Source organism: Neopelma chrysocephalum, unplaced genomic scaffold, assembly GCF_003984885.1.
Source record: "Neopelma chrysocephalum unplaced genomic scaffold, ASM398488v2 Primary Assembly neopelma1_26b, whole genome shotgun sequence".
Classification (NCBI taxonomy): Eukaryota; Metazoa; Chordata; class Aves; order Passeriformes; family Pipridae; genus Neopelma; species Neopelma chrysocephalum.
This window is the reverse complement of record NW_020897696.1, coordinates 3151342-3162629: the sequence shown is the minus strand read 5'-3', so window position 1 is coordinate 3162629 and position 11288 is coordinate 3151342. Positions and strand designations below refer to the sequence as shown.

Sequence of the window (11288 nt, the reverse complement as noted above, 5' to 3'; positions counted from 1 at the left end):
AGCGCGGCGCGGCGGGGTCCCTAACCGTGCCCATCTCTCCCCTCCAGGGAGGCGCGGAGGACGGGAAGTTAGCGCGGAGTTGATGAACTTTGCACATCCACAGAAACGCCATTTTGATTCCTTTTTCCGGAACAAGTTTGCGGCTCCCTCCCGTGCGCGCTCCCCCCGGCGCGCCCCCGCGCCCCCCCGGCGGCCCATCCTCCCGGCATGTCGCGGCGCAAGCAGCCCAGCCCCAGCAAAGTCCGGCGTAAGTACCGCGGGGCTGCCCGGCCGCCGCGCTCCCTCACAAAGGGCAGGAGCGTGCCTTAACTCCGGAGGGATCTATTTTTTTTTTCCCCTCTTCTTTTCTTTTTCTTAAGGTGAGGGGGGGGAGAAAGAGGAGGAAAAATAAACTTCTTGGAGGGGGCAGGCGCGGGGGTGAGGACGTTGCAGCCTGTCGGCTGGTTGTGCGACTTATTTTTAAAAATGAAATGCTTGTTAGTGGGGGGAAAAGTTTCCTTTAAAAAAAAAAAAAAGAGGAGGAAAAAAGTTTGGCTGGCAGCGGTGGAGATGATGATGAGTTCGTGCAGCCTCCCTCTTCCCTTCCCCCGCTCCTCCCTCTCCTCTCCTCCCTCCGCGGCTCCTGGTTTTTTTTTTTCCCCTTCCCTGTTGCAGACTTTCTACCAACCAGCGGCACCAGCCGCGGCGTTTTGCCTTCAGGACCTGATGCTCATCCATATTAAACCGTCTGAGCTCAGGAATCCGGCCAGATCATCCCCCCCCTCCTGCTGCAAAGTTTATTTTTAACCAGCCAGCCACCGCCACAATTTGGATGGGGCTGCGAGGAAGCAACATCTTCTAGCCCGGCTCGCCCCCGTCTCCCGAGATTGCCTTTTAACTTTTCCTTCGGGCTTATTTTCCTGCCGGCGGTGGCGGCGGGTCCCGCGGCGGCCCCTGCCCGCTGTTCCCGGCTGGGAGGGCCGCGCCGGAGCTGAGAAGTTGGGATGAAGGCGCCCCTTCTTCGCAGGTAGAGCCGGCTTGCGCTGCGCATCTCTCCGCTGACTTTCCGCCTCCCCGGCGGGGCTGGACGGCCGTGCCTGCCCTTCCTCGGCACCCTGATACCTCTCCCCTCTCCTCTCTCCCCCTCTTCCTCACTTTATTTTATTTTTTCCCCTTTCCTCCACTTTCTCCACCCGCTCCCCCGTTCCCCCCCCCCCCCCCCCCCGTAGGGGCGTGCGTGTCCTTTCCCCCGCCGGCCCGCGCGGCAGGGGGGGGGGGGGGCCGTGCCCGGGGGGGGGGGGGGGCGCTGCCCCCCCGCGGGTGCCCCCCCCCCCGTCCCGCTGCCTTTGTGCGGTGCCAGGAACACATCCCTGTGCGTAGGGGCCATCGGCGGGCAGGGACGCCTGGGCGGCGTCACCACTACAGGAAGGAGCCGGGCAGCATCCGAAGCTGAGGAGGGGTGTCCGGGCCCTCGCCCCTACTCACACCCATTTTGGCGGGGGGGGGACGACGGCGAGGCAGTGTTCCGCCCCCATAGTGGCCGTGTTTGGGGTGAAAACAAAGTTGGGGGCGGCGCGGCGTCCGCCCCCCCGCCGCGGTGCCCGGTGCGGATGGGAGCCGGCCGAGACCCGTCTCTCGGGCGACTGCGCTCCCTCCCCATCGCCGTTGCTACGGGCCGGGACACCCCCCCCCGCGGCTCCACAGGGTGAGGATGCGAGGCAGCTCCTCCTGCCCAGTTTGTAACACACAGGCTCGGCATCCCTCCCGCCCCATTCGCTGAGGGTGAGGGGCCGCGGGGGTCGCGGGCCGGGCCGGGGGGGAGTGCGGCGAGCCGAGATGCTGCAACTTTTTTTTCAGCAGAGGAGGGAGGGCGGTGGACTGAACTTTGTCATGTCGCAGATAAGTTTCCTCTGGCTTCTTCTCCCTGCACCTTTCCCCCGCCTCCCCTCCGCACGCACGCTTGATCTTTTTTTTAATCTCTTTTTTTTTTTCCTAAATAATTTTCCCCGTTTCACCTCTCGGCTGCGATATCTTCGCCTGCTCGGCATCCTCGCGGGGTTGCGCAGGAGGAGGAGAGCGCTTCTCCTGGCTCAGCATATTTCCCTGCCCGGCCCGCTCTGCTCGGCTGCGCACCCCGCGGAGGCCCGGGCGCCTCCGTGCCCCGCCGCCCTCCCACGGCCGCTCCGGGGTGTCCGGCCTGCGGCTGATGCTCTGGTCCTGCGTGCCCAGGAGCCAGCATCCTGCCCGGGAGCCACTGAGCTGATTTCTGGAGGGGAAGCAGAGTAGTGGTAGTGGGGGAGACCAACCATCCACTTTTAATTCCGACTCATTCTTTCGCCTGTCTTCTCTTGGAGATAAGATCAAGTGTATTTATGTATTTTAGAAAGTAAACTTCTAGGTCAGTGCGATTTGGGGATGGTGGTCTAGGAGATACAGCAAATGCAGTTGATGTTTCTTACCATTTCAAGATCCAGCCCCGTGCCTTGGAAAAAAACTTGCCTATTAACAACAGGAGCAGTTGCTAAATAATGCTGTGTTGCCACCCCTACAGTGCACAGTAGACAGCTGTTATGATGGCTGAAGTTTTTTCGTTGAGGTCTGTCGTTTTGACACAAGCACCGAGTTTTGTTACCGCAGTTCCTGTTTTCCACAGGGTCAGCGTGCGTGAAAGGGATGCAATGACTCAGGGTCAGGCCAGCCATATTTGTTTTAGGTTTTAATTTTCTCTTTGAAGACTTAAGGGTACATAGTCTTTTCTTGGTGTGCCTGCATAATGCCGATTAGCCTTAACGGGAGTTGGGTACATCCAGGAAAGAATAGGCCCTTTTGTTTGTTAGAAACCCAGAAACAGCATGAATCCATCATCCAATCAATCAGTACCAGGGCTCTCCCTCACCTGCCGGCAGGGACACATCCAGCTTCTCTTGCTGCGGGGCAGCTGTTCTCGACCGAGTGTGGCCTCTTTTGCTCCCTCACCTTCCTCCTCCTGACATCCGTATTTGGAACTGAATTCGTATCATGTAGTTGGGAAAACACCATTCTTAAAGTACAATTGAGTAAACTTTTATTCTGCTCTCATTTCACAGACAACTTCTAGTAGTCAAACTGTTGTTTGCCCATCAGAAGTGACTATTTATGTAGCCACTTTTACACATTTATTTTGATAACTAATGACTCTAAATATATATATATATATATATATGTATGTGGCTTGGTATTAAGACAGAATATAGCAAGGTGTTTGCTGACTGTTTTTCTGGGGGTTTTTGTTTGTTTTTCACCTGGACCTGGGTGTTTGAAGCTTTAGTTGCAGATTTCAGTGTAATGAAGCATCTTATTCTGACTCAGCTCACCCAAGTTGTGCGTCCATTCTTAACTCTTCACAATACTCAGTGACCCTCTGACCAAATGGCTTTTCTCTTTGATTCTGAGGATGAGGAGATACTTGGAAGTTTCAAAACTGGAAAAACTTAATCTCTTTGTTATCCGTTAGTAATATCTGTAATCTCCTTTGGTACCAAAGGCAAGTGCAGTGTTTCCCAAGGCATAGGAACACTGACTTCTGTAGTGCTTTCCTCACTCCTTAAGGATTTTATAATTTTGCATGTGCTGAAGTCATACTACAGTCATAATAGTAGCTTGACTTTAGTTTGTGAAACTTTCTTGAGGAGAAACAATTTGAGTTGCTCTCAGTTGGATTTCTCATTTAAATAAAAACTGTCGATGTACTTAACATTGTATAGATTAAAAACATATAGATAAATCCCTTTGGTTATATTCATTATCCCTTTTAAAAGTAGGTGGTGCTTAGAAGGTCATAGGATAAGTGTTGCTAAGCAGCTAAACAGAAGGATGCTAAAATTAACCTGAGTGTTTTTGAAAGGGATTCACTTTTTAAGTTGCAATAATTTTTTATTGACTTAAAATACATGTTTTGCTAGTAATACATCTGAAAAAAAATACTTAGATGCATGAATAAAGCTTTCCAGGGGACTGTGTCAAGTGTTCAGGTTATCTGCATACAGGAGTAATTCTACCCTCCCCCAAAATGTCTAAATTTTACTTGATTTGTGCCCTTTGCAAATGTCCTTCCAGAGTTATCTGTTGCTCCAAGAGCATCTGGAGACAGTCTTGGGAAAAAAACTGCAAAGGTTCCCCAGGAACAGACAGAAAACAAGTAAATCCTGTTAGTCTGAAATCTGTGCATGTGTGGAAAAAGCCCCTTTTAACTTTTTGATGAATGATGCCTAAGTTTGGAAATCTGTGTTTTAGGTGTACACTCTTTAAAACATGTGAAATCATGTCTTCTTCTTTCAGCACAATAAAGGTTGTTTTGAAATGAGTGTATTATTGGACCGTGTTACTAGACCAGTTTGCAACGGCTGCCTTGTTGATGTGGTAGCTTCTTGCTTGGGAGATAATTGTAGAGGAGGATGGTAGTGCTGTATTTCGTTCTCCTGAAGGTAGTGAGAATGCCTGTTGCTCTCTGTCTTTTTATTTTAACTCCTTTCTGAATTCAAGCAAGATGGTCAGTCATAGGATTACTGCTTTAAAATACACCTTGTCAAGAGTATTCTACAGCTTGGAAAAGGGACAGGAACTGCTTCGTGTTCTTTTGAGTACAGCTTTATCGTGGATGGAGTGCTCAGGTACCCTGCAGCTTTGCTGGAAAATGTTTTAAGGAGCAGATGTAAACTTTGAGGGTGAGAAGGAATTATTTTCTGAGATGATGCAACAGCTCATTTCTTGCTTTGAGGTGGGAGATTGGGCTTGTCTAGTTGTTGTTCAGCAGTTAAAGCAGATTTTCGTTGGGGAGGCATATGAGGAGTCGTGTCTCTCTGTGAGTTGGTTTATTTTGTTTGGTTGGCTGTTGTTTTGTTTTAAATATCCTACATAAACCAGCATCTATGGGAGCTGCGGCTTCCCCCCCACCTGCACATTTAGAAGCATCTTTATGGGCAGTGATTTCAAAGGCAGGTCTTGGGTATCTTTAGAAATGCCACTCTGGTGATACACAGAAAAGTTAGCTATTTGTATGGAGCCAGGATGGGCTTGAAGTTTGCAGAGCTTTGCCAGGCCAAGTTTGGCTATCAGCATTTGATTACAAATGAACATAGGTGAGGTTGGCCAAGGTGGGAAGTGCTGGCTCTGTTCTGGGATACTTCTGAACAGGAATTTCAGGAGCATTGACTCTTTGTTCTTCTTTGGTGCAAGAAATCTGATGATGGCTTATCTTTGATGTCTGCCAGTCACGATGTTTTTCCCACCTGAAGGTGTTCCCTCTACCTCACCCTACCACTCTGTTTTGAATAGCAACATTTGAAGGCCAGTGACTTAGATGAGTGCAAGGTTCTGAGACAGCAGCATCTCACCCCCCTTCCCTCAGCATTTTACTCTGAGCAGGGTGACAAAACTTATTTAGAGCTTGTGCTAATGCTTTATTATGAAAAGCATTATCGAAAGTAGAAATAATTGCCAGCTGGGGCATATGCTCTGGACTCCTTTTAGGTGGCTTGTTCCTGTTGTGGTAGAAAAGGGGCAGAACAAGGAAAAGGGCCTGGACAAAAGGGAGAAGAGTCAGTGGGATACTTGGCTCGTGGCTGTGCTGGTATGAAACCTGTTAGAGCAGCCTCCTGCAGTCAGAGAGGAATTGTCCTGATGTCACTGAGCAATGCCTGGACCTGTGCTTCCTTTAGAAACAACACAGGCCTTCAGGTGTATCCTGCTTTTTTTTTTTTTAATAAGGACATTTCAGCTTTCAGGTTGGCCAGCCTAGCAATCAATAAAGGTGGTTGCCTTTGAATAGGTGCCTTACCAAAATACGTAGTTGATGGGTGGTGACTGTTTATTCAGAGTGATTCAACTAAGTAAGGCTAAGAGAATCTGAATACCTCTTTAAAGATGTAGAGAGAGGCAGCTGTTTCAACAATAGGATTCATCTGCAGAGTCCCAGCCATCCACAGAGGTGCTACAGCAAGGGAAAAGAAAAGCTGTCAAAATCCCCCAGGGCATTGTTAGGCTTCTGAGCTAAAATAGGTATTCCAAGGACCATTAGAGAGGGAGGCCTTTTAGACCTTGATGGCCTCCCCTGTCTCCTTTGCAGATCTTCCCGTAGAAGCTTGTGGAATGCAACTTTTAAATTCCTTTTCCTGCACCTAACCTTACCGAGCAGAAATGTTTTGTGTTTAATCTTATTTAATTATTTACTTCTATAATCTCAGGATTTTGAGAGATCCTTTTCCTTTTGAAGAAGACATCCCCATGTCCTGCTGTCTGAAATTTCTTTGTAAGATCCATTTGCTCGAGGGATGTTATTTGTGTAGAGCTATCAAAAAGTGTGGGAATGGTGCTTGCACACAATGGCCAAGTGAACTGTCAGTGTGATTTCTGTCAGCTTTGAAAAGTGGCATTTAGACTTTTAAGTTACTCTGGGTAAAAAGTGTGTTAGGTATTGTGGGCATTTTGTATGCTGATGTGCCTGAGTGACTTGTTAATTTGGTTCTAAAAGAGAAAGGTGTTTTGTGATTAATAGTAGAATTGCCAGCCTCTCATAAATGTAAGACTTCTCTACTTGCCAGCTCCTGGTAGATATTTTAACAGGTGTTAGCATGTGCTCTCTTGAAACACCACAAATGTAGGTGTTTCAGGAATGGGTGCTTGCATCATCTGTCCTTTGAACATGGAGGATGATCAGCCATTGACAAACCTTTTTTTAGTTAATTTAGGTATGTACTTCCTCCCTGAGGACGAGAGAAGCAAAATGTTCACATTGAAGTGTAGGTGGCCGTTTCTTTTATCATGTATGATTAGCTGGCTTTAACTCTAGCCCTTGTTAGTCCTGTTTCATACAGCAGGTGATGTCAGTGTTCAGGTGTATCGGTACCTGGGAGTGCTTTGCTCAGAGCACTTGCATCACAGCAATAAATTCCATTACTCTGTTCAGGCTGAACACCTTTGCACTGGTAACATTAGGGCTTGGAACAAGAGAGAACTGCTTTGGAGTTTGCACCAATAAGCTGCAGTACTTCCTTGTATTTTTGGGGAGCAACATCACTTTTAGTTTGGACCACTCACAGATTTGGGTAGGGGAAAGAGCCTGGTTTAAGTTCCTCTTTTTGTTACACAAAATGTATTTTTTTCATTAAATTAAGTTCATTATGTCTCAGTGCTCTTCGTGTTTTGAGAACAAGAAGCAGCCAGGACATGAATATCTGTGTGCTGTTCTTTATTCCTGTGTGCATTTTTTTTCTGATATTGATGCAGTTGCTGGTGTATTGAGGAAACACACAAGGTGTCTGTGATGTCTTGTGCATGTGCTTGCCTGCTTTGTCCCCTCCTTCTCCCCAAATACATTAAGGTATCCTGAATTGGTCTTCAGCTGGATAACTTGCAGCACAACTCACATATTTAGCTGTGTATACATCCTTATGCTTTTGGGTGGAAGGGAGGAGAGCTGCAGGAGGAGGGTTGCTTTTTAAGTGAGACACTGAAGAATCAGGAAGGGGAAGCATGTGCCATAGAAGCCAGATGTAGAAGAGCTGTAGCTGGGTTACTAAGCACTTCCATTTGTGAGGTTTGACTGTATTTTCCAGGGGAAGTACTATGAGTGCAATGACAAGTGCTCCTCTACAGAGATGTAACTTATGTCTTGTATTTAGTTGATTTGGAGAATATATTTCTTTTCGTCTGTTTTCCTAACCACTGCAGGTATCTTTTGTTTTTCCTCCTTATCAGATGGCCCAGCCAGGTGTTGCTAAGTACATCTTACTACACTTACTACATCTTACTACAGGTTCAAGACTGTGGTCCTTGGCAGGTTCTGGAACAAGTCTTGGAGCAACTTCCCAGCCTTTATAGCAGATAGGTGGCTTTTCTGCTTGGTAAGGTCTCCTGTCAGTCTTTGAACTGTCAGGAGCCTGACTGTCCGTGCTGCAAAAGGGTAAAGAGAGCTCTACCACAGTGCCCCCTTTTCCCTATTGTAAACTTCCTTTATCGTTGGAAACTCTGCTTTTCTTCAAAAAGTAAAAAATTTATTTTCTTATCAGTGCTACCTACACTTTATGGGAGAAATATTCTCCATCCTCTGTCTTCGTTCCTCCTTTTTGCAAAATGGCAGTGTCTTTTTGCTGAACATGAAATGCCTACCATGTTCGACCTAAGCAGGGGGTGAATTTCTAGGGGTGAGTGAAACGATCCGTACCTCGGAGTGGATACCAGTTACCCTGGGAGGAAGCCATGCAGATTATAAACTCTGCAGGAAGGAACTGGCGGATTCTGTAAACTCCGCAGCCTCCGTAACTGCAGTTTCAAGCAGTTCCCAATCTCTACTTGCAAACCTTTTGGAACTTGTAAGCTCCTTAGATCTAGTGGCTGAGAATTTTCCATGGTTCCCTTTTCCCTCAGGAAAGAAAAAAAGTTAGAAATAAATAGCAAGGTTACTCATTTTACGTGCTCAAAAGCCAACAAATGAAAGTTAAGGTGTTCACAGAACAATAAAGTGGACCCAGCTGAACACAGATTATGCCCCGTTACAGTTGCTGTTACATGTTTAATAAATCAATAGATGTGTAAATAGTATGTAGAAGCGGAAAGCGTGGCTTCATTTGAATCAACAGCAAAATTCTTTCGGGCTTCACTGGACTAAGATTTTATGCAGCATATACGCAGCTGAAAGCTCTTGAGCATTCATAGCCTGAAAGATGCCAGGAAACTTTTGAAAAACTGAAACACTCATAGTGTTTTTCTGGTTTTTTGTGTTTGAAATTCCTACAGGTGTAGTTACAAAGTCAGTGCATCAGTTTTCGGTGCTTGTTTGATAAACAGCAAACTGAATTTGTGATATAATAGCCTGTTTTGGCTAAATTCTCTTCCATCCAGATTTTGGGCATCATTGAGAGTACAGCTAGTGCTGCATCCCTTTTCTAAATCCTAGAGGCTGTGCTTTAACTTTCTCAAGTGTATTCACTCTGGTGAGTGGGAGGAGGACTTGCCCTTCCCAGGCCCGTCCTTCCCTGCAGGAAAAGGGGAATGTAGAAAATTCTCCCTGAGGATGGATCTGGGACAGAGATGGCCCCTGTGTGTTTGGGGCCAGAGTTTTTATTTGCACCATTGCGTAACTTCTAATCTCCATAGGAAAAGATGTGGGTTAGTAGATTTGCAATGCCACAGACTTGCATACGGTCGTGGTCTGCTCGATAGCCAGCATGTGCTAGTATTGCATTGTAGATGTACTGATGCCTTCCTGGGATCATCCTAGAGATCCAGAACAGAAGGATCTGCTGTTGGCTGACTTTCGACCTCATGTGTTGGCAGCCTCTCTAGTGGTTGCATTGCCTGAGTCGACTGACTTGCAGTAAGTGTTTCCGTTTGTGTGCTCACTGTCTTTTCAAAATGATTGCTAAAAAATATTTGGGCCAAAAATAATCTACACTGAACAAGAAGATGCCAGCAGCATGTGAAAATTGCATGCTGTAGTTACTGTCCCAGCTACTAATTCAAACAGAGCTGCACAGATGTGGATTAGGAAAGTCCAGACTGCTGATTTAAAAATTTCCACTATTTCTGGTAATGGATGTTTATATGAGCTGCCTAGTCCAAAGACCCAGGAAATGAACTGGTGGTGGTCTTTGTTTAATTCCTGGTATACAGATGCCAAGTGTTATGCTTTGATTTCCTACTCTGTAAACTCTTCAGGGCAAGGATCAGCATTCAATTACCGAGTTTTGAAAAGCCACCTAACATGCTGCGGAACCGACCTGCTCGGCACTGCCTCAGTATAAATGTTTAATTATAACTATCTTCTTACCCCGTAGTGGAGCCTTTCCAGATACGAAGGTAAAGGCATGCTGGGAACCTGCACTGCTGCTGCTTAGGTGTCTCCTTATAAACAGACAGCTTTGGTTCCAAGGTAGCATTTGGGCAGCTCTCATAGATGCCTTTTTTGCACATGAGGGACAGATTATTTATTTATTTTCTAGGTAGTATGGGTGCAAGTATATACACATGTTCAGGGATCTGTGTCTGGTTGTTTGGTTTAGAACCAAATAAGCTCCAGGCTTTAATATGTGTTTTAAACCATCATAGTCAGATCATGTCCTTCTCTCTCCATTTTGCTTTAAGTCTCTATGTAAAAGTGGCAAATGTCAAGGTTCTGAAATTAAGAAATTAGAAGAAGAGACTGGGAATAGAAAGATGTCATCCCCTCAATACATCACCTTCCCAAGACTGAAATGAAGTGCAGTTGCTGGCTCTTACGATTCACAGAGTAATCTAATTCTGTTGCCTTGAATGACTTGTGTTATAGTTTTAAACTGAATTCTTAAATCATCCCCAAAGTGATGGAGATATCATTTGTTATGTTTATACAGCATGAAAGCATATGGAGTAATGGAAACATCTAGAAATTAGACCTCCAGAGAAGACTCCCATTTTAATCAGGTTACTCACTTGGATTAAACCAACTCAAAAAACATGAGCTCAAGTACTAAACTAGTTGCATTTTCAGCCCTCCAGGGGTCTGTCTGGGAGTTTATCGGTGTGTTGTAGTCTGCCAGCTTTGTAGAAGCAGTTTGGTGTTACTAAGGTTGGAATAAGCTGATGTCAGATTTTTGTCTACAGTGCATAGCAAGTAGAGGTCAAACACTTGTACAGCCAGTGATACTATGACTTGTTAAGAATGTACGCAGCAGGTCGCTTTTCAAAACATCTTTTGAAAAGCAGCCTGCGAGAGCAGTGCCATGTAGAAGAGACACGCATCTTCCTCTGGCATCAGCAAATGGATGCATCCTATCACATTGGAGTGCTGAGCATGTTTAGTCATGTTACTGTAATAAGCTCTGGGAACAGGAATGGGTTCTACCCTGTTGTGCTTCAGGAAGATTTGAATGAATCTGACTGGTTTGTTCCAGGGAAACTCGTGTTTCTGTCTGCTGCTTTGTGCTCAATACAGAGAAGGAAGGAGTTGAGTTTGTTTCTTGGCTGAAGGGGAGTCTCTTTGCAGTTTAGGATTGCTAACATTACTTTACTTAAATTCTTATTCCTTAGAAGAGGTAAAACTAAAAGCGTGACTCCTAGAATTGTCAGTGTTTCTGGTGCTGATAGTGTACAGACCTGCTTGGTTTTGAGATTCTCCTTTGCCCAGATAAACTAAATATTAGGGATCTTTCTTGTACCTCCAGCCATAGCCTTCAGGCATCCCTATTTCTCCTGCCCTGGTGAATCATCCTCCAGCATACACAGATGTAAATTTTAAATGTGCCATGGTGGGGGTTATGATCTTTATCCATTTCTTTTTTGTCTTAACACAGCTT

General features: G+C 46.1%; 1 protein-coding gene across 2 annotated transcripts in view; it reads left to right on the top strand.

Annotated features, from left to right (window-relative positions):
• Nucleotides 1-43: 43 nt before the first annotated feature.
• RREB1 (ras responsive element binding protein 1) overlaps nt 44-11288 on the top strand; it is a 124674-nt gene continuing 113429 nt past the window's right edge. The window contains exon 1 of one of the 2 annotated variants that reach the window (XM_027676231.1): nt 44-247. In XM_027676231.1, the coding sequence (XP_027532032.1) occupies nt 208-247 (40 nt within the window). In that variant the 5' untranslated portion in view covers nt 44-207. Of the gene's footprint in view, nt 248-678; nt 1007-11288 lie in introns of those variants that run through there. The other variant, XM_027676235.1, reaches the window with a different exon arrangement.